This window comes from Medicago sativa, chromosome 1, assembly GCF_051527215.1.
Source record: "Medicago sativa cultivar Bolivia chromosome 1, Bolivia_mono, whole genome shotgun sequence".
NCBI classification, from domain to species: Eukaryota; Viridiplantae; Streptophyta; class Magnoliopsida; order Fabales; family Fabaceae; genus Medicago; species Medicago sativa.
The window spans coordinates 94,363,974-94,385,829 of NC_140749.1; the positions used below are offsets into that span (position 1 = coordinate 94,363,974).

Here is a 21,856-nt window from a genome sequence, read left to right on the forward strand (position 1 = left end):
TATCCCAATTATACTCTTGGTATTACTAAAAAATACAAAATTTAGATTATATTATTTTTTGTTATATTGTTGGTGTCATTGAAATAGAGAATAATGTTTAGTTTGATTTGTTATAATTTAATAGCAAAAAACATTTATATTTTTACTTTTAATCAAAATCAAATTTTTCATAAAAAAACACCATATAATTTTCAAACGTTAACACAATAAAAAGAACAGAAAAACAGACTTTTCGTTAGTGTAGAAAAAGAAAAATACTACCATAGAATAGCTAGATAATAAACAAAGTCAAAACATAACGTGTCATTCGATTCATAAAATTAGACATCCATCTTGAGTGTAAGATAATGGACAAAAAGCAATCAAACCAGTTTACAAAATTAATCTCAGCCGTATCGGCAAAAAAAATAAACCTTCATCTCTGGGTTCAGTCGAGCAAACAAAAAATCTAACAGACCATATGTCAAGAGTTTCATAAGAAGATCATGAAATAAGAGTAACACAACTACAATCAAACGCCAATTCCTAGCATAAATTTGACAAACACGCTCTGACCAACATATACTGCATTGCCCTTTTATACAAGATCAACAACATTCATCGGCAGATCAAGAATCTGAATACTGTAATATTGCTCGATGTCTCTTAAGATCTAGATATCATCCCTTTTCACAAAATTTATAGCAACACCCTGCAAACCATGATTAGGCCCAACTATAAGAAACAAGTAATACGAATTGAAAACCATACTAACTACTTACTTCAGAAACGTTAATTCAACTAATTTAACGTTTCCAATACCTTTCGTCCAAAACGTCCAGAACGGCCAATCCGATGAATGTACAGCTCTCGATTATTTGGAAGATCATAATTAATAACTAGAGAAACCTGATAACAGAAACAAGTGCACAGTAAGTATCAACAATTAATTCCTCCATTTAATTGTTACATTTCTTAACAACAAAAAAATGCTACTGTATTAGTGCTGAGTGATACCTTCACCCCGACCCAAAAGATAAAAGCACAAACAGGGCACAAAACTAATACCTCTATTAACAAACAAATATTAAATAAAGAAGCACAAGTGCATGCCCAATTGGAATGCTTGAGCACATCAAGTCAACATCAATATTTATGGTTTCTAGTTTAAGCAATTGTGAACGTCTGATATTCCTTGCTGTATGTAATAATAATATCTTCCTACTTCTGCTCAGGTCAGCAATTACTGTGTTTTGGGTGAGCATTTGACAAATGTTGTTTTGAACTAACTTTATTTTGTAAAATTGACTACATTAAAATTGCTTAGGATATTTTTACTATAAAAACAAGTTCTGTGTAAACTAACACCAACAACCAAGCTTTATCCCACTAAGTGGGGTCGGTTACATGGATCAAATTCCGTGTAAAACTGGGCGTGAAATTTTAAACCTACTGCAAAAGGCTAGTTTTTATCACTTGTAGTATAACTAGATACTGTATTTGATGAGAAAGATTAATACTGATTCAAAGTAATCATGGTAAAGAATCATTTCATAATTCATGCAGTATGTTTACTAGATATTGAAGCAGTCTGAATTCATCATATTTTAGAGGCACAAATAAAAAAACACATGGACTGGTCACTGGTCAAACAAGTTAGGAATCCAAGAATAAACTACTAACAACTTGCCTGCTGTACATCAAGTCCACGAGCCCAAACATCAGTCGTTATCAATACTCGAGTTGTTCCAGCACGAAATTCATCCATAATTGCATCTCTTTCTCTTTGAGGCATATCACCGTGCATTGATGAGATAGTGAAATTATTGTTACGCATTTTTTCAGTTAACCAGTCCACCTGTTCCAAAAGGATATATATAACCAATCACCATATGTAAATATAAAGACTAGAGTACATAATCTAATAATCTAGCATCCTGTTCCTAAAGAACCTTTATAATTTTCATTTACCTTTCGCTTGGTGTTACAGAATATAACAGCTTGAGTGATGGTCAAATAATCATAAAGATCACAAAGAGTATCAAATTTCCATTCCTCCCTTTCAACATCAACATAAAATTGCCTGATGCCCTGTAATCATGAGGCGGGTAATTACATCAATATCCAGTTAAATATCAGAAAACACAGGCAATTAAAGCAATTGCTTACCTCCAATGTCAATTCATCACGTTTTACAAGGATCCTCACAGGATCTGTCATAAACTTATTTGTCATCTCCAAAATTTCATGAGGTAGCGTAGCATAAATCAAGCAAACCTACACATTAAAAATTAAACAATTCAGAGACTACATAAGTTTGGAAAGAATGCAGACAGGAATGTTCCACAAGATTACAACAAGAGTAAAACGCACATCACTCCAGTAACTGGGACCACGGACCCTAAAGATACATCCAACTAAGTTATAAATTGAGGTAAAGTTTCAGATGATTGGGCTAATATAAGTTTGAAATCCAAATGAAGACAACATATTCATAAAAATCTGTATCAGCTATAGAGGCTATTTAACAACATAATTTCCCCTCAGGCTCATTTCCACTCCTTCATATGGTGTCAGGTCACTAAAACCAATCATCAAACAGACACATCACATGCCTCTTTAACCCTATTTATCACCTAAATTTGTCTGAATTAGAAATTGGTATGTCACACCTTGTGAAGTCTACTTAGCAAAGTTGTAATTGGAGAAAAAAATTCAAATTGCAGAAATTCCATTCCAAATAAAATGACAGGGAAGGTAAGGTGAACCTGAAGATCCGGAGGGAGATATCTATACACATCATAAATTTGATCTTTAAATCCTCTGCTCAGCATTTCATCAGATTCATCCTGCAATAAAAAAGAAAAATATAAGATAATCCTTGACGAGAAAAAGAAAGAAAAAATCAATAGAAGTGATGAAGTACCAGCACAAGCAACTTGATAGCTCTTGTGCACAATGTTCTCCTTTTGATCATGTCAAGGACTCGGCCAGGAGTCCCAGACACTACATGAACTCCGTGTTCAAGTTTCCTTGTGTCTTCTCCAACGCTTTTGCCTCCAATGCATGCATGTGCTCGTATATTAATGAAACTCCCAATTGCCAAAATAACATTTTCAGTTTGTGAGGCCAATTCCCTTGTCGGAGACACAATTAAAGCCTGCAACCTGTTCAAATTACAAAATTTCAGTCGGTGAACTTTGTTCAGTGTCAATTAGTTTGCAATTGTTGGAATTTTGAGAGTAATACCAAAATCATAGACAGTATACCTGTCATGGTCATAGGCTCCATTAGCATTCAGAGAAAAATTAAGAGAGTTGCTGCCCTCTTGACTTATGAAATTTATTGATAGGTTCTTCTGACCCAATGGAATGGTCACAATTTATATTCACCAGATGAGTGAGGGACCTCTGAGCAGGCTAACCAAAAGAACAGCCCAACTGACCATCACAGGGCATTCTCAAATACAAGTCAATATAACGATGATCCATGTTTTAAAATAAGTACATTAAGAATATTAAATAATTTATTAATATCTATATTTTAATTAATTAAAGAAAGCCATAGTTCAACATGCCCAAATCAAGGTGAGCCACCATAAGACCGCTTTGGCAACATCATGGCGGCTCGCCATGATTTCTGCAAAACCACCGTGGTACAAAACATGCACTCTGTGCAAAAGAAGAATTTTAAATAAAATAAATGAAAATAGTGTTGTAGTAAGAGAAGAATACAACAAACAATTTGATAAAAAAGCATACAATAAGATATATAGAAGATGTTGTCAAAAAAGGAAATGTTGTCACAAATAGAAATAAGGAAATGTCGTAAAAAAGAAACATACCGAGAAGTCAAAGTGTCAACTACAACAACAATGAAGAGAGGGGAACAAAATGATTAAAGATAGTGACGGAAAAATAGAAAAATAAAAACAAAAGAGACGCACGAGTTAAATATTGGATTTTAACATAAAACTAGAGGTAATTTTGTAGGTCTAGTTAAAATTTTAAAAACTCATCTCCCTTCCCTCCAAATCCAATTTTGGATTTTGATCCTCTTCCCTCCCTTCCCCTATTAGAAAGTTGAGTCAAACAAATATAACTTAAATATTCCCTCCCCTCCACCTACCTCCAACCAAACAGACCAAGCAAACAACACACTTTATAGTGTAAAGTGAGTATTTGTATTCATTCATTAACAAACCACATGTGGGTATTATATGCACCTATAACAAATCATGTGTCTTGAAGGGAATACTATATCGCACTAGAGAGAATCGACTCCCATGTCTTGAAATATTTTCTCACTTTGCTCTCCACTCACTCACTCTTGGAGGAGCCAAATTAAAAAAAAAAAAAAAACTCGAAAATCCCTCATTTCTTAAATCCACATCATCCAATATCACACGAACCTAAAAACCCTGAAACAACTCCAACCATTGGAAAACCCTAATCTGTTAATTCAACCCAAAATTACCCTCTATTGATTCCTAAAAAGTAATATAAGTAAAACATGAAGGACTCACTCCACAAATGTGTGTTTGCGGTGATACAAGACTTGTGACAGATAGTAGGGCAACCCGGTGCACTGAAGCTCCCGCATACGCAGGGTCCGGGAAGGGGTCCCACCATTTGGTGTATTGTACGCAGCCTTACCCTGTTTTTACACAAGAGGCTGTTTCCAGGACTTGAACCCGTGACCTTACAGTCACATGACAACAACTTTACCAGTTGCGCCAAGGTTACCCCTCGGCATTGTGACAGATCAATGGATAATATATACTAATGTTAAAATAACATCACTTTGTTATTTTACTCAAAAGATGCTCTAATGTTAAGCTAGATTAATAATTTGATGGAGAAACAAAGCCTTCAACAAAATGACAGAGACCTTTGTTTTACACGATCTCTAATGGTTCAAGTAGAAGAATTTCTTGTTAAAATTAACTATAGAATAGATCTCTGATGGTTAAGTAGAAGAATTTCTTTTTAAAATTGACTATAGAATCAATTCAATATCTCATATGGAAATACCAAATACATTCCTTATTCAAATCCAACCGTCATGATCAAATTAAGCTTTAGGTCATAAAATATATTCATGGTTTTCGTTCAATGGTATCAGTACACTCATGCTAAAAGTCATGTTAAGTTCTATTCATTGATTTGCTTTAAAATTACTTGAAAATACACTTAAGGCTATTGAGCGAGCTTAACATAAGCCTTTTTCTTCTCTCCTCTGCTGAAGTTGTCTCTGCTGAACTGACAGAGGTGTTTTTTTTTCAACAACTTTGGATTTCAGTCTTCTTTTATCTCCTTCCCGCAACTCTTTTTTTTTTTGTCCATATTCATCAACACTTTTTTCTTCTTCCGAACTCATTTTTATCAAATATTGTTTCATTTAATCCATATTCATCTATTTTTTTGTGCAAAAAATTAATTGTAGGCATTATTCTGAAGATTGGGAAGACAACTTCTGGTATGGATTGCTTCTTATACTTGATTTTTGAATTTCGGTTTCCTTTGTCTCTATCCACATTTGAAGAAGGTCAAAATATGAGTTGTGTATTATGTTCACATTGTGTCATTGACACTTTTGTGTGGTTAAGCTCTGTTTTTGAAAAACTTCAAGCCATTTTTTAGTGTTTTGACTGTTTTCCCAAAGAAAATTAAAACTCTCATTATTATATATTTTTACTATGGAGTTCATCCTTTTCATTTTCTCCGCAAAACTAATACAAATTTCATAATAAATATAGTCGCATTGATGTTTCCTGCTTCAAGACTTTGCACAAAAATATTTTTTGTATGTGCATGTTGTATTGACTTGCCAAAATTTATTTTACCACTTACTCGGAAAGATGATGGTGCATTTACTTAATACGAATTGGTTTCTATCTAGGTCATGTTTGTCACTTTTTATGACAAGTAATGTTTTATTTTTCATAGATGTACACAACTTGTTTCTATTGTCACGATTTTATTTCGTTTTGCCTTGCCTTTAGTTTCTCATTATGAAAAATCATTGATATCAACAACTACTTTGTTTATGTGTTATGCCACAGTTTCACATTTAACCTGTTAGGATGCCAAAAAAATGAATTTCCTTCATTGAAAACTGTAGTCTGAAATAGATTTTGCTTTGTTGCCAATTAGTCTGCTTTTAAAATATAATTTGTGGGTTTTAGATTCTAAATAAGACATCCTAAGTAAATTACATAGAAATTATGGAAAGAAAACTGAAAGAGGTCACAGACATCACTTACAATTATGTTACTAGAAAAAGTAGTCTCATTATGTTAAGCATAGGATTCATCATGAACTGACTATCTTCTTAAAGAATTATTTTCATATGCCATATTTAATTTGCAATTGCTGCAACTGAAAATGCTTCTTATACTAAATTGTATCAGATCCAAATGACTGATGCTTACGTTGGAATATGTGGGCAGGAAGGCAAAACAGTGATGAAGTTGAGAGATTACTACAAGAATATCAACAGTACTTCAAATATATTAACTACTTAAGATGCTTCCCTTTTAGCTTTGTTCTCAATATATATTATATTTATCTGAGTATTTGAATTCTGACAGCTGAAATTTGGTTTACAAGGGATATACTAAAACATATGCACACATGTAGCTTTTCTAAATCTTAATCACTATGAACATGAAACCATATACTAAAGTGGGAATCCATGTTGTGCGTGATGGAAATTGGAAAAGTTTTAAACATTTTGTCACTGGGGAAGGATCTTCAAGATATAGATGGTTTCTGCATTGACAGATAGTTAATTGAGTTATGCATTCTGTTCTATATACATATGCAAGTCTCTTAGTATTGAGAAATACATCTTATTCTAAATCAGTCTAGTTGTGATTATATGATGATAAGGGATTCTCTTCATACTCCTTAACCTCTTTCGTTGTTGGTAAAAAAATTAAATTGTTTTTGACCTATAAATTTCAGTCTTCCAATATAGTGCCTTATTCAAAGATATATTAAAGCGCTACCCGTCAACAAACATAGCCGTCGTTTAAGTTAATACAAGACAAATTTGCAGCGTTCTCACCTGAACAATACCAAACACGTTTGTGGAGTGGAGTTTTTTACTTTTTGTTTATACTACTTTTTTCTTCTAACCTTGATTTCTTAAATCTAGGTCATCCAGTGTCACAGAAACATAAATCAAATCAAACCTAAAGAAAGTAAAAAACTTCAACCATATAAAAACCCTAACCAATAAATTCAACCTAAAACTTACTCAAGTTTCCGAATGCTAATCGAAACATAACAGAGAGGAGAGAGAAGATGAAAAGAGGAACTCACTCTTTGACGGAGGTATCAACAACCTGGCAAACAGTGAGAGCAATCATGGAGGACTTGCCGGTTCCAGATTGAGACTGAGCGATGACGTCACGACCCTGAATGATAGGTAGAACGGCACGCTGTTGAATGGATGAAGGTTTCTCAAAACCGTATTGGTAAATTCCACGCAGTAAATCGTCTTTGATTCCCATCTCATCGAAGCTCTGAATCGCATTCACACCCTTCGATGTCTCGAAGCTTTGAATCTCCATAGCCATAGCCGCTGAGTGACAGTAGAAGAAAGGTTTAGGGTTTCTATCAAGTTGGAATGTTCGCTCGCAATTTGGAAGTACAATCGTTTTTCACGGTTGGGGATCCGCTTTTTATATTTATAGACAGAAGAAGACCCACTTGCCACCTTGGGCCCCATGCCAACATTCGTTGGATTTATTATTGGGTTAATATGTCTTTGCCCCCTGTAATTTGGGCGAGTTCCGATTTTCCCACTGTAAAAAAGATTCTTTCGATTCCAACCCTGAAATATGAAGATTCCGTCGAAAACCCCCTGATCCAATTTGACACATTCCAGCTGATGACGTGGCGCACCACTGTGTACTCAGCTGATGACGTGGCATGACGCGGCGCGCTACTGTGTATTTATTTTTTTAACATTTTTTTGCCTGCCATGTGTGTATTTATGATTTTTTTTAAAAAAATATTTAAAAAATCTGGAAAAATCTATACTATATATAAAGAAAACTACCCATTTCAGCACACTTTTGGGTTGAAATTTTCTTTCCAAAAATACCCTTAATTTTAAATACAAATAGCCAATTATAAAATAACACGTGGATTAATATTCAATGTCACTAATCGTCACCGTTAACTTTCTTTTACCACCGTTAACAACAGATTAAAATCACAAAAAGTTTAAAAATTATATTTGCATTCTTTATGTCTCTTCTCATGAATTCAAATCGATCCAAAATTCATCATAGTACCCTCTGATCACATCTCACCACCTCTAAAAAATTAGAAAGTTCCAAGGCTCACGAACTTGATTAATACTTCTGAAGCACCATTGAATCGAATATCTTTAAGGTCCACTTCATGAATTGAATATCTTTCTGTTTTATCCTTCGAACAATTTACTTTCCGCCAACATTACAATTCAAGCTTTGTTTTTACTTTTTTTTGTTAGAAGAATGAATGAATCAGAATTTGAGAAAATCAAAGTTGAACAATAATCACTTATGAAAAAAAATAATCCAAAGTTTATGTTTTTTCCTGCTTTATTTCTCACGAGTCTATGAGATTTTTTTAATTTTTTTTTAAACAAAAATAATAGCCGATGAGGATTGGACTATAAATCCTCTAAAAAAAATTAGTAACAAACGTGAGCAAAAAATATTGTTAAACATCTTATCTATATATAAAAGTTGCCCCAAGCCAATTTTGAAGCCCTAATTTTTCCTAAACCCTAATGACTAAAATTTCTGTTTTACCCCTAACCTAAAGCTTAATTCCAAAACAACTATAACCCTGTTTTGTTGTTGAAACAAATTAGCCCTAAACTTCATCTTAATTTTACGCAAAAACTGTTTACTTTCATATTTATTTCTTCCTTTTCTCTTGGTTCACGAACTGCAAGCAACATCACTCCCTTTTCTCTTGGGTTCACGAACTGCTCAAAGTGTAATTCATCCTCCTCTGCAATCTTTTGGCATTTTGGGTGGCTAATCCTCCTCTACTTCCATCCTTCCATCTTCCATCAAATTCTCTCTATGTAAAAGGCAAAAAATTTAAGCAAGGTTCAATTCTCACATACATTAAGATACGGTGGTAGCTTTTCGGAATCAACTCTCTATTTACTAAATCAAAATTGCTTCAAGATTCCACAATTTTTCCCTAATTTGTAGAGGTATTCAATTTGTTCTTTCTAAATTTCATATTCGGTTTGTTCTTTCTCATTTCGATTAACGATTTCATTAACGATTTCACCAATGATTCCATTGTTGGTTATACTATCTAAAATCGATTTTGGTTGATGATTCGGTTACGATTTTGATTTTTGATTCGTTTCTATTTTGGGGGCTTAGATTGCATCTCACATGGTGTTGCAATGGACGGGAAGATCAACGCTTGAAGTTACAGTCGTGAGCTTTTTGTTCATTTTTGCAAAATTTGAATTACTATTATTATTCCATTTTTATTCATCTTTTTAATATTCTTTTTGCTTTCCCTCTTCTTTGGTGTCTCAATTTATGCTCTGTAAATATTGAATGAGCTACGACGATGATATGAGCGGGTACGTAGAAATGGAAATTGGATATTGATGAGAAAAGCTATCTCAGAATGTTATCAAGGTATGTTAATGAGAACATAAACTTGCTGAGAAGCTATATGATTTTATCTTCCACCTTGGACATTGTTTCTGCTACCGAATGGTTTTGTGATGGTCATAAGAATCATGTCTTCATATGATGATCTAAAATTTGTTTTATAGGGCTTCAATTTCTTCCAATAAGTTCAAACCATGGTGTGAATTTGAAAAACCTAAACATTTTAATTTTTTATTTCATTTTTTTTTTGTTGCTTTTGTTTTTTAGCTTATATTGTGATTTGAGTATTTTTCTGAGAATACTGCCTTCCATTTGTGTTTCGTGAGAAATTCCTGATTACGGTTTTTGTTGACATTTTTCTTTTTAATTTTTGATTGCACTATCATTTTAATAGAAAGGGTAAACTTAAACATAAACGAATATGCTTATGACATGGAAATATATTTCTCCAATTTAAATTAGTATGATAGTTACTTTGATTGATCCATTTTATCTTTGTGTATGCTTTATGCACACCTTTGTTTTTTAATTGTTTTTACTCAAGTATTTTTATGCATGAGGAGTTTTGATATTATTTTTGTCTTCCTCACACTAACAATTCAAAGTAAAGATGGTGACAAGTTTGATGAGTCTATACGGACAGACCTGTTAAAGCTGCGAACTTATGGAACTTATGTAAGTGATTTTGCTTTATTTTGAAACGTGCATTATTTTTCATTATTAATTAATCCTTCAATTCTATTTCTCCAATTTGAATTTTAAGCTTTGTACGTCTGAATTTTCAGTTATGCACGTCGTGAGTTTACATGCTAATAATTGTGTTGTTCTCAAATAAAACATTGTACTAAGCAGTGAGAGAAAGCTACTTTGCATTCTTAGTGTTTGATAGGTCACTTTTATTCTTATTCCCTTTCACTTATTTTGTCTTTTTATTTTGCAAAATCACATAAATAGAGAATTGCAGGTTGACACACATTTTTCAATTTGAACAACTAAATGGATAGAGGATTGGATTGGTTGTCATTCTCAAAAGCTGAAGAGCTCTTTTTAGTTAGCATTTTTTGTTTCATTTTGCTGGTTCGTGTATCTATCACACATTGGTTTGTTATTTGTTTCTAATGTATTTTGTCTGAATCATGCTTTCACAGATGTTGCACTATGGAAATGTATATGACATAACAGATCCGACTTATAAGTAGATCTTGAGGCTTAAGTGGTGTACCTATCATGTCGAGTCCATCCAAATGAGGTTTGTGCAATAAGAACTATTTCTTTTTGTGTTTTGTTTGATGCAAGCTGTGTTTTTTGTTGAGTCTATAGTAATCAGATTTTATGTCGAGTAAGTTATATGGGATGTCGTTCAAGGTTTGTAAAAGCAATAAGATTATCAATTGAAATGATAGGATTTTTGCCAGAGGATAATAGTTGTAAAGCAAAAGTGATTTTTGCTGTTTGAGTTGGTATTTTAAATCATATTCAGGTATAGAATTAGTTTTATTGACATACAAATCGATTTTAGAAAAAAATATTGCAACCCATGCCTCTATATGTACCTTTACGACGTTTCTGTTTAAAAAATTAAATAAGTTTAGTTTGTATTCAACTTAAAATATATGGGGTTGTTGTTTTCTGAATTGCCATCTTTATATTAACATAAATATGTGCCCATTTTGTTTCCATTTGTATGCATATAAGATCATAAGAAACGTTCGATGTGTACCAGTCAATTTCACATGATTTATGCTTTTCGTCATTGCTATTTTATTTTGGCTCAAAACATGGTCGTTTATTATTATTTGTGGCACCTTAGAGCTTAGATGCAACTACAGTTAAATCATGTATTAATTGATGATTTTTATACCTTCAATAGAATTATCTACTTCTAGGCACAAATTAAATCTCAGGAAGGAAATTGGACATGAGTTGTATCGGTATGTGAAGTTAGTTGATCCAGCTTTCAAACAGTTTGAGGTTTTTGTGGACAAAAAAATTGGAAGTTGTGTTTTAATCATGGTATAGGAGAACTGGAATTGAATAGAACTTAAGCATGTTGCTTCGATTACTTTGATAGCTGTTCCACCACAATTGTTTGTTATTCGGGTGAATGACCGCCATGACAATGAGATTAAGTATCCCATGTATGTTCCTCCATTGACTTTAAGACTGGAGCGTTCAATTTACAGTCCAGATGCAGCCCTTTCATTCGCTGGTATCACCTTACCAATCCCTTATCGCCATGACTCGAACAACTTTAAGTATTCCATCACCAAATGGTTGACTCTTGATGATGTTACGTCTGATTATCTGGTATTTGAGAAATCTAAGTTTAAGTTAGAATTTTTTTTAGCAAACCATCTAATATTCCTTATTGTCATGTCTAACGTGTTTTCATTTTTCTTTTTCCTTGGATTTTCACTTATGCTGGATTTTTTGATGACATCATCCACAAAGAGTGTAAAGATATTGGTCTTCTAAATGATTCAGGACATTATTGGTTGTTGAAATTGGAATTTGTGGATGAATATAAGTCTATCAAATTTGGAGAAGATTGGAGGCTCTTTTGCAATGGAAGACAACTCTATGAGGGAAAGGGCATAAGGTTTGGAATAAGTGGTCTGCGATACAATGGAATGCTCTACTGCACATTTATGAAATAATAATGTGTTTGTTTTAATTTGTCTTTTTTTTTTTTTGCATGTATTTATTCTTTGTTTAATGTTTTGGATATTGAGCAATCAACCATCGTTTATGGACTATGCTTGAAACTTGCAAGCCAAAATCGAAAGTTTTTTATTTTTTAATTTTTTTTTATATAAATTTATCCATGAGTTGTAATTTTGGATTAAAATTCCAACTGAGTGATATTATTCATTTTGATACAGCCATGCTTATAAAAAAGTACATATGTCGATTTTTATTTAAATAAATGGAGGTCAATTTCATATTTACAAAATGCTTGGTAAATCAACGTAATAAAAAGGTAGCAGTGTTTTTAAACTTGATCTTGCGCCTAAAGACATATATGAAGCAAATGACATCGATAGGAACTTACGATATACTCCCTCCGGTCCTTTTTATAAGAGACAAATTGAGCAACTAAAATTATTTATTACTTTTTATGATCATTTATGCATCCAGTTACAAAGTCTTCAACCGATAACAATGATAATAGTAACAAGTCTATATGTTTTGGACCGGAAAGATATGACTAATAGACTAATTTAGCCATTCATGTTTATTTATATTTATCATTGAGATTTATTTATATTTACCATTGAGATTACGGTCTATTTAGTATGGTATAACTTATTTGTGTATATTTTACTCGGTAAGACCCGTGCGTTAGCACGGGTCGATGGTCTAGTTTACTAAAGCTTAACCCGTAAAGCTAACCCTAAACCTAATTTTTCCCCCCATTTTTTCATCCACTCTTCTAAGCCATTGGATCTTGCGCATTTAGACGCCATTCAATTTTAGCCATTGATCATATTATATTTATCTCTTCTATTTTCCGAAACAACTATTTCGTATTTATCTCTTCTATTTTCCGAAACAACTATTTCATATTTATCTCTAATTATAATTTTGGTCATATCCGAAATTTGTTATCAATTCACTTAAATCCGAAATTTGTTTTCCTATAGTTTTGGCCATCCGAATCCTTATTTATTAATTAACCTAACAAATTTCCCTTTCAAAAAAAAAAATTAACCTAACAAATTTCATTCGTATCCTCCTTTTTTTTTTTTGAAACAAATATTTTCTACAATTTTACGATTGCAATTTAACATAACAAATTCAATCTAAAAAATTGCATCGCACAAATTTTATTCTTATCCTCTTGCCTTTTTTTTTTATGAAGCAAATATTTTGGTTATATATACGAAGCCCTAAACCTGTTTCTCTCAATCTTATATCTTATATCTTATTTACTAAAGCTTAACCCGTAAAGCTAACCCTAAACCTAATTTTTTTCCCCCATTTTTTCATCCACTTTTCTAAGCCATTGGATCTTGCGCATTTAGACGCCATTCAATTTTAGCCATTGATCATATTATATTTATCTCTTCTATTTTCCGAAACAACTATTTCGTATTTATCTCTTCTATTTTCCGAAACAACTATTTCATATTTATCTCTAATTATAATTTTGGTCATATCCGAAATTTGTTATCAATTCACTTAAATCCGAAATTTGTTTTCCTATAGTTTTGGCCATCCGAATCCTTATTTATTAATTAACCTAACAAATTTCCCTTTCAAAAAAAAATAAAAAATTAACCTAACAAATTTCATTCGTATCCTCCTTTTTTTTTTTTTTTGAAACAAATATTTTCTACACTTTTACGATTGCAATTTAACATAACAAATTCCATCTAAAAAAATGCATCGCACAAATTTTATTCTTATCCTCTTGCCTTTTTTTTATGAAGCAAATATTTTGGTTATATATACGAAGCCCTAAACCTGTTTCTTTCAATCTTATATCTTATATATCTTATATATATAATAAAGTTTAACCCCTAAAGCTATTTCTAACCCTAATATTTTCCCCCCATTTCTCCCTCTACTTTTCTGAACCATTGGATCTTACACATTTAGGCGCCATTCAATTTTAGCCATTGGTCATCTTACTTAATTAATGTCAGCCGAATTCTGTTATCAAGTTTGCTATAATTTTGGCCAGACGAATTTTGTTACGAAGTTTGCTATAATTTTGCCATATTTCCATCTCTTTAGTTGTGAAGCAACGCATCACACGATCCATAAAAGTAGAACTATATTTGCTTGCATTCACTAAACTATCTACCAATATCACTAAAACTATATTTGCTTGCGGTTCACCTCTTCGAATCTCTTCTCCCGATTCTGCCAACTTCGGATTCATGAAATTGCTCCGTCATTATTTTTAGGTCAGTTTTCAATTCTTCTTATCTTAAGCTAATAATATTCCTTATGCATTTCTCATCAATTTTTGTCACTCTAATAACTTTCACTAACACGCCTGCGATTATAGTTGAATTCGATGAAATCTCACTCAATTGTTTTGATTATTATTATTTTTTCTAATTATTTTGTTGATTTTTGTTTGTTCTGCGAGAACTGTAAATGGCATCGAAACAAGTAGCTAAATAGAAACGATTGGGATCGATTGGAGCAAGAAATGTGTGAATGGGTCGTCCTCTTCAACAACTTCGTCATCTAAACATTGTCGGCGTCGGCGTCAATGCGAAGTAAGCCACAATTTTATCATGAAAATGTGCCTTTGGATTCTCAAAAAACCAAAGAGAATATAACTATGACTATTCAGTTTTGTTCTTTAAAGTATGTGATTGTAAATTTTGTTATTGTGTTGTGCGATAGCTGTTGATGTTAATTTGATTGATGTGTGATATATTATTTGTGTGACAGTCAGAGGGAAATTCGTGGCAAAGAGATTGCTGGTATACAGATGGAGATACTATAGTGAGAAACGAGTATAATCCGTCTATAACTTATGCTTACGGTAAAAAATAGCAAAGCTCATATTTGTTAATAGGTTTTTTGCTGTTTAATTTTTTTCATTTGGTATTTAGGTTGAAGTATTGAGTAATATTTCAAAGGTCATACATTATAGTTTTGAGATTTGGGTTAGAGATTCAAAGCTCTGTATGTCATCAAATTAAGATGGCAACATAGGGAGAAATATTTCAAAGGAAGATTTTACATTAAGCCATTTAGCATTGATCGCACCATCGCCCTTCTTATTTGTATTTACCTTAGAGTTGGTGGTTACAAATGATTTGTATTTCAATGGTCAGGAATTAATGTGCCAAAATCGCATAGGTTCTGGTTTAGGATTTCCATTGAGTGATATAACAAGTGGTAAGCATAGCTTTCACTAATCATGGTAATTATGCTTCTCCTTTTTAAGGTTCAAGGAACTGGCACTAAGGATGTATTTTTTCAGTGTTCAAACGCAGCAGCTGTAGCATAGAGTCTTCTAAGCTTCTTGGACCTGGAAAACATGTTTTATCAAATGCAAAGCTTCAGAGAAACCTCACCATATCTTGCCCTTATGCAGACTCTACTGAGAATATTGAAGGTTGCAGTAAACCAAACAACTCGGGTTAGCAGATTACGGTTACGGACCTTTAAGCAATTTTAATTTTTGGCAGAGTTATACTTCTATTTTTTGACATTCTTTCTTATATATTATTAATTTATCACATATAGGCCATGGTTCAGGCGTGGACAATGGAGTTTTAGCCAAAAATCCGGTTGTTGGTGATTTTATTAAAGAGACAGTGGTATCCGACATTAATTTCATGCAAAAGAGTTCAGGTCGAAACATACATTATTTGCGAAGACTTTTTGCAGCATTGATGGTCTCTGATTAGCTGTCCAGACCAGAGGTTGTTTGGAATAACACTTCGCCTAATCTAATTGATGATAATTTGCACAAACAAAGACGTGTACTTGGTGCGCATGGTAAGCCTGATTGTTAAAACTGTAGTGTTTTTTTTATAGGTTAAATTTACTTCTCTGTCTGGATAGCTAATCTGAATATATCACTTATTTGTTTATGGCCGGTTAATTTAGAGGGCGAAACTTATGCATCGACATTGTACTACATGCTTAATTCGTATTGCAAACCTGTGTGTAGGAAGATTAGATACTAGCCAGCATGAATTACACTATATTTCATGTACTAATATACTCAAACAAATTTGTAGTTTGTTGGTGTATAGTTTACAATCTGAGTTACACTATATTTTGGCCAATTTTTCTGCGCCTACTATTTAGTTATCAAGGGAACTCTAATTTTGCTCAATTTTAGTTATTCTCATTGATGTCGCAACTCTAAGCCTATTATTTAGTTATCAAAGGATACAAAGACACAGCTGTAATGCGTATTCAATGCACATTAGTTGTTATCACTTGCACCTTTATTTGTATGTATCAACTCCCTGTATATATCTAAGGTACTCATCTCTTTACTTGCAGTAGCTTGGAAACGAAAAACAAAGGTTATACATGGTGATTTTTGATTTGAAAGTATGGCCAACACTTACACTCCGCTCTTATAGCTGTTACTAGAGGAAAGAGAGATTTTAAGATGAAAGTTAGAGTAGCTCATATTTGGTGTATACCAACAAAGAAAATAATTAAAAATATCAAATAAATCGATTGCCTTCTCATAAGGTAATATTATGCTATGAAATTTCATATTGTGTTCTATATTTAATATGATATGATGTTCATATCAGAGACACTTATGTTTTCGTGGTGTTTAGGTTTTTCAATAGTGATGTATCAACATTTTGTTTTTTGTAAGTTGTAACCATCCTGTCGTATGCTTCATTATCCATAGGTTAAGTGCACTTTAGTTGGATTCTACATAATTATTTTTTGATGGATTGAGATGAGACTTATTTTGGAATAGCTTCTTTTTGTGATTTTAAACAATGGATTCATGCTCAACAACTTTTTTTTGTGAGATTGTATATATTTTTAGCATAAGTGGTGAACTAATATTCGGGGATTCAAAATACTTATATGTTGCTCTAATTTCCCTGCCGTACGTTATTTTCATTCATACTCTTGATGGTTTAGCAGATACATGGACGACAAACAACAATTGCATCAGTATTAGGAGGTGAGAATTCGTACTCATTCGAGAAGAAATTGTTTTCGTTCAGAGCAGTTTGCCAAAGATGTTCAGGAGTTTTGGGCAAATTATTCATCAGTAGCAGTCTACGAGTATGTCTTGAATGGAGCAGCCAAATCCCACGCCCAGTTTTGTATCAGTCTCTGTTATTGTTTCCTAGCAGTAATTGGCACTATTGTGATTCTGTGTTTGTTATTTTTAGAGATATTGAGGTCCTGTTTTTGTTATTTTAAGAGTAGACATGTTTTTGTGGAGAGAGCTGGAATGAAGTGTCACATTTTTTTCCTGCATCTTTTAACATGTCAGTCTATTCTTTATCGAATAAATTAATTAGTTTGGGGATCGTCATGTTGTCAGTCTCTCTTAATTGGTCTGCATATTGGATCTTTACAGTATTTTGAAGTTTTCCATTTGTAGTGCTTTGGATTGTTTTGTATATAACCCTAGATTATGAGGTTGTGGAAGGCAATTGGTTTAGTATTTTTAAGTCATCCAAAGGAATATTTTGTAGGGTTTAGATGTGAATTTGTTGAGGCTTCGTTAATAGTAAGTTGATCGAGTTATATTCATAGTATGATGCCTTCTCTAAGCTTACTATGATACTATTATTCATTTTTAAAATTGCTTTGCGTGTCACTATAAGTCATTGAGGATTTGATATCATGTAAATAATAAAGTAAATCCTAACACATTCCACATAAGAATGAAGATATTGGTTACAGTTGGAATCTTATAAGTCATTGAGGCATGTTGATCTTATTGGTTACATGTGTTGGAATGATTAACGAGTAACAACTTGCAAATTTACTTTTAAGTTTCAAGTTTTGTAAACCCTACCATGTTTTGAATATCTTATTTGAAGTGACGGAAAATGATTAAGTTTTGTTAACTATTCAATATAAGTTTCTTTAGGTATCGCGCTTAAAATTTGTGGCTGCATCATTCTAAATAGCAATTTTCTAAAATATATTAATGTCTCTCTTTGTTCAAGCCTCAAACTCTAACGATGTCAATTTAATATGAATTGTGTAATACATCATAATCATCATGTGAACTATTCAATTCCCCTAAAAAAAAAATATATATTCAATTACATTTTAGTTATCCGGTAAAACTTATTCATGACTTTTTTTGGTTGGTTTGACCTGTGCGATGCACGGGTCGATGTTCTAGTTGGACTTTAAATCCTCTAAAAAAAGATTAGTAACAAACATGAGCAAAAAATAATGTTAAAGATTAGACTTGAAATCCTCTAATAAAAGATTAGTAACAAACGTGAGCAAAAAAACAAAGATTAGTGACAAACTAAGCAAAAAATAATGTTAAAAATTGGACTTTAAATCCTCTGATAAAAATATTAGTAACAAACGTGAGCAAAATTTTATGATTCAAAATCTTTTAGAAAAAGATTTGTTAGCACTATATTATATGGGCTATAAATCCTCTAAAAAAACATTAGTAAGAAACGTGAGCAAAAAATATTGTTAAAAATTGGACTTTAAATCCTCTAAAAAAATATTACTAACAAACATGAGAAAAAAATAATGTTAAATATTAGACTTTAATTCCTCTAATAAAAGATTAGTAACAAACGTGAGCAAAAAAAAAGATTAGTAACAAACATGAGAAAAAAATAATGTTAAAAATTGGACTTTAAATCCTCTGATAAAAATATTAGTAATAAACGTGAGCAAAATATTATGATTCAAAATCTTTTAGAAAAAGATTTGTTAGCACTATATTAAAAATATTAATAAGTAGGGTTCTCACAGTTCATAGTTCGTTCCCGCATTGTTTAGTTTTTCTCAACCTCTCTCCGCCCTCTGCATCAGAATTCAGAATTAACCCGTATGTTTTTTTTTTCCTTTCATGTTACAACTAATCTAAGTGGATTAATTTTATGGATTATTTGACTTTGCTGGTTTATAAGTGATTATGATTCAAATTATTTACGATTAATTTTAAGAATTATTTGACTTTGCTGGTTTATAATTGCTTATACAAACTATGATAGTGTGTTTTTTTTTATCCATAAGCACACCTTTGGGTTGGACTTTTCTTTCCAAAAATACCCTTAATTTTAAATACAAATAGTCAATTATAAAATAATACGTGGATTGGTAATCCATGTCACTAATCGTCACCGTTAACCCTCTTTTACCTCTGTTAACCAAAGATCAAACTCACAAAAAAACTAGCACAAAACAACAACTCATGTTACTTTTTTATCAGCCGCTTTTATGTTGTACATCTGTGTTGTTCCCCTCAATACAACCGACAAAGATTGTCAAGTATTTTCATATCCCTTCCACAAAAAACAGTATTCCATATTATTTTATTGATATAAATTACTCATCCTTAGTCTTTAATCAATTGTAACAAACGTGAGTAAAAAATAATGGAAAAGATTGGACTTTAAATCCTCTAAAAAAAAATTAATAACAAACGTGAGCAGAAAATAATGTTAAATATTGGAATTTAAATCCTCTAAAAAAAATTAGTAACAAACGTGATCAAAAAATATTGTTAAAGATTGGACTTTAAATCCTCTAAAAAATGATTAGTAATAGACGTGAGCAAAAACTATTGTTGAAGATTGGACTATAAATTCTCTAAAAAAAAGATTAGTAACAAACGTAAGCAAAAAATAATGTTAAAGATTGGACTTTAAATCATCTAAAAAAATATTAGTAACAAACGTGAGAAAAAAATAATGTTAGAGATTGAACTTTAAATCCTCTAGAAAAAAATATTAGTAACAAACGTGAGCACAAATATTATGTTAAAGATTGGATTTTAAATCCTCTAAAAAAATATTAGTAACAAATGTGAGCAAAAATTAATGTTAAAGGGCAGATCATGCCCAATGTCGGAATCTATCTTCCACGACATGTTTTTAGTCATGGTCAATTATATGTAGCTTTATCGAGAGGAGTTTCTCAAAATTCAACAAAAGTTCTCATTAATGAAGGGAAAATAGAAGCAGAAGATTGAGACTTTACGAAAAATGTAGTTTTTAAAGATATTCTTTTATCACAATCATAACAATGTTTCTTTTACATAAAATGTCATTTATACATTTATGTTATGATGTTACTAATTACTCCTATGAGAATAAACAATAAAAGATCATTATTTTTTCTTTATTTTATATGCAGACAAACTAAAATATGTTGAGTTCATAAATAATTGTTATATAACTTGACAATATTTTGTTTATAAATCAATATATCAATAATTTCCATTAATATTTAAAAATTTAAAAAATTTAATCAAAATTATACAAACAAACATAATAAAATAATCACATGTGTTAGCGCAGTAGAAAGAGCGGACAGACTGGCACGATAGTGGCCGTCTTTCCGCTAGTGAAAAATAATGAAAAAATAAAAAAAATATTAAAAAAATTTAAAACTTGAAAAAATATTACAAAAAAATTAAATAACTTCTTCAAAAATAAAAATATTAATAAAAATGATTAAAAAACGAAAATAATTAAGGAAAAATTAATAAAAATCTAGAAAATTTAGTAAAAAAATCTGGAAAAATTTAAAAAATCTGGTAAAATGAAAAAAAATCTAGAAAATTTAATAAAATAAAATCTAGAAAAATTAAAAAAATTAAAAAATTAATATATTTCAAAAAATTCATATTTCCATATTATTTTCAATAGCGGAATAATTAAAAAATTCTGGAAAAATGAAAAAAATTAATATATTTTTTTTCGAAAGTAAGAAGTTTTATTTTATAAAAATATGAAAAATTCAGGAACTTAAAATATTTTGAAATTTATAAATATAATAAGAATATAATTAAAAATGAAAGTTCAGATTTTTCTTTCGAAATTTAAAAGTTTGTTTTTTTTATTTTTTATACAAAAAATCAAAATATTGGAAAGTATTTTCATAATTAAAAAAACATAACATTAGATCATGAAATTAATTGTATACCGGTGTCAATCAATATCCATTGTATAACATGACTTATATACTGGTGTCAATCAATATCCATTGTATCCTGTTGTTCATCTAGATTATATTTTCGAATAAAATAAAATTCTAGAAATTAATTTTCAAAATCAAAATAATTATATAATAATATATTTTCAATTTTTTATAATTTTAATTTAATTCAGATTTTTTTCCACTGGCATTTAATTCAGTATTTTGAAAATTAAATTCCAGTATTTTTAAATATCTTCTAAATTTCGAGAAAAATTCGAACTTTTTTCTAATTTTTTAAATTTTGAAAAAAATCTAAATGTCTTTTCTGCTTTTTTCTTTTATTTTTCGAAAAAAATAATCTTATTTTTTGTTATTTTTAAAATTTAAAAAAAAACAATCTTTTTTTTTTTAAAAATAATCTGATTTTTTGTTATTTTTAAAAGATTTTCAGTTTTTAATGTTTTTTTAAAATGATTTTCGTTTTTTAATTTTTTTTTATTTTTTCATTTTTCCAGAATTTTTTAATATTTTTTCATTATTTTTCATTTTTCCAGATTTTTTTAATTTTTTTTAAAAAAAATCATAAATGCACACGTGGCAGGCAATTTTTTTTTTATATAAACACAGTGGCGC

At 31.0% G+C, this 21,856-nt stretch overlaps 2 protein-coding genes and 1 long non-coding RNA gene across 5 annotated transcripts; 2 read left to right on the plus strand and 1 right to left on the minus strand.

The window, feature by feature from the left end:
* Nucleotides 1–288: 288 nt before the first annotated feature.
* On the minus strand, nucleotides 289–7,623 carry LOC146959425 (eukaryotic initiation factor 4A-III homolog A-like). Its single transcript, XM_085740953.1, has 8 exons — nucleotides 7,308–7,623; nucleotides 2,906–3,146; nucleotides 2,748–2,828; nucleotides 2,149–2,256; nucleotides 1,951–2,070; nucleotides 1,670–1,837; nucleotides 802–888; nucleotides 289–691 (listed from the first exon to the last, which is right to left on the minus strand). Exons 1-8 carry the CDS (start codon nucleotides 7,562–7,564, stop codon nucleotides 653–655), a joined length of 1,101 nt encoding a protein of 366 aa, XP_085597079.1. The 5' UTR covers nucleotides 7,565–7,623; the 3' UTR covers nucleotides 289–652.
* Nucleotides 7,624–8,753: 1,130 nt separating this feature from the next.
* Nucleotides 8,754–12,407, plus strand: LOC146959426 (uncharacterized). 2 transcript variants are annotated; one of them, XR_015024953.1, is made up of 6 exons: nucleotides 8,754–9,207; nucleotides 9,386–9,652; nucleotides 10,234–10,303; nucleotides 10,777–10,877; nucleotides 11,499–11,935; nucleotides 12,080–12,407. It is a non-coding gene; the product is annotated as an uncharacterized LOC146959426 (long non-coding RNA). The 2 variants fall into 2 exon arrangements; XR_015024952.1 differs by having other exon boundaries at nucleotides 8,756–9,207; nucleotides 10,239–10,303.
* Nucleotides 12,408–14,642: 2,235 nt separating this feature from the next.
* Nucleotides 14,643–16,552, plus strand: LOC146959427 (uncharacterized). Of its 2 annotated transcripts, none has more exons than XR_015024954.1 (5): nucleotides 14,643–14,862; nucleotides 15,041–15,134; nucleotides 15,430–15,493; nucleotides 15,579–15,751; nucleotides 15,845–16,552. XR_015024954.1 is itself a non-coding variant. In XM_085740948.1 (5 exons), exons 2-5 carry the CDS (start codon nucleotides 15,126–15,128, stop codon nucleotides 16,006–16,008), a joined length of 396 nt encoding a protein of 131 aa, XP_085597074.1. In that variant the 5' UTR covers nucleotides 14,643–14,862; nucleotides 15,041–15,125; the 3' UTR covers nucleotides 16,009–16,550. The 2 variants fall into 2 exon arrangements, 1 of the variants encoding a protein (XP_085597074.1); XM_085740948.1 differs by having other exon boundaries at nucleotides 15,579–15,737; nucleotides 15,845–16,550.
* Nucleotides 16,553–21,856: the final 5,304 nt, after the last annotated feature.

What these genes read in the sequence shown, in the direction of transcription:
- LOC146959427 (XM_085740948.1), top strand. An exon ending in ATTGAGTGATATAACAAGTG is followed by an intron (nt 15,494 to 15,578) that starts GTAAGCATAGCT and finishes GTATTTTTTCAG; the next exon opens with TGTTCAAACGCAGCAGCTGT. An exon ending in CAGTAAACCAAACAACTCGG is followed by an intron (nt 15,738 to 15,844) that starts GTTAGCAGATTA and finishes TATCACATATAG; the next exon opens with GCCATGGTTCAGGCGTGGAC.
- LOC146959425 (XM_085740953.1), bottom strand. Translation starts at nt 7,564, where the DNA reads ATGGCTATGGAGATTCAAAGCTTCGAGACATCGAAGGGTGTGAATGCG. An exon ending in GTTGATACCTCCGTCAAAGA is followed by an intron (nt 3,147 to 7,307) that starts GTGAGTTCCTCT and finishes TAATTTGAACAG; the next exon opens with GTTGCAGGCTTTAATTGTGT. An exon ending in CTGGACGTTTTGGACGAAAG is followed by an intron (nt 692 to 801) that starts GTATTGGAAACG and finishes CATGGTTTGCAG; the next exon opens with GGTGTTGCTATAAATTTTGT.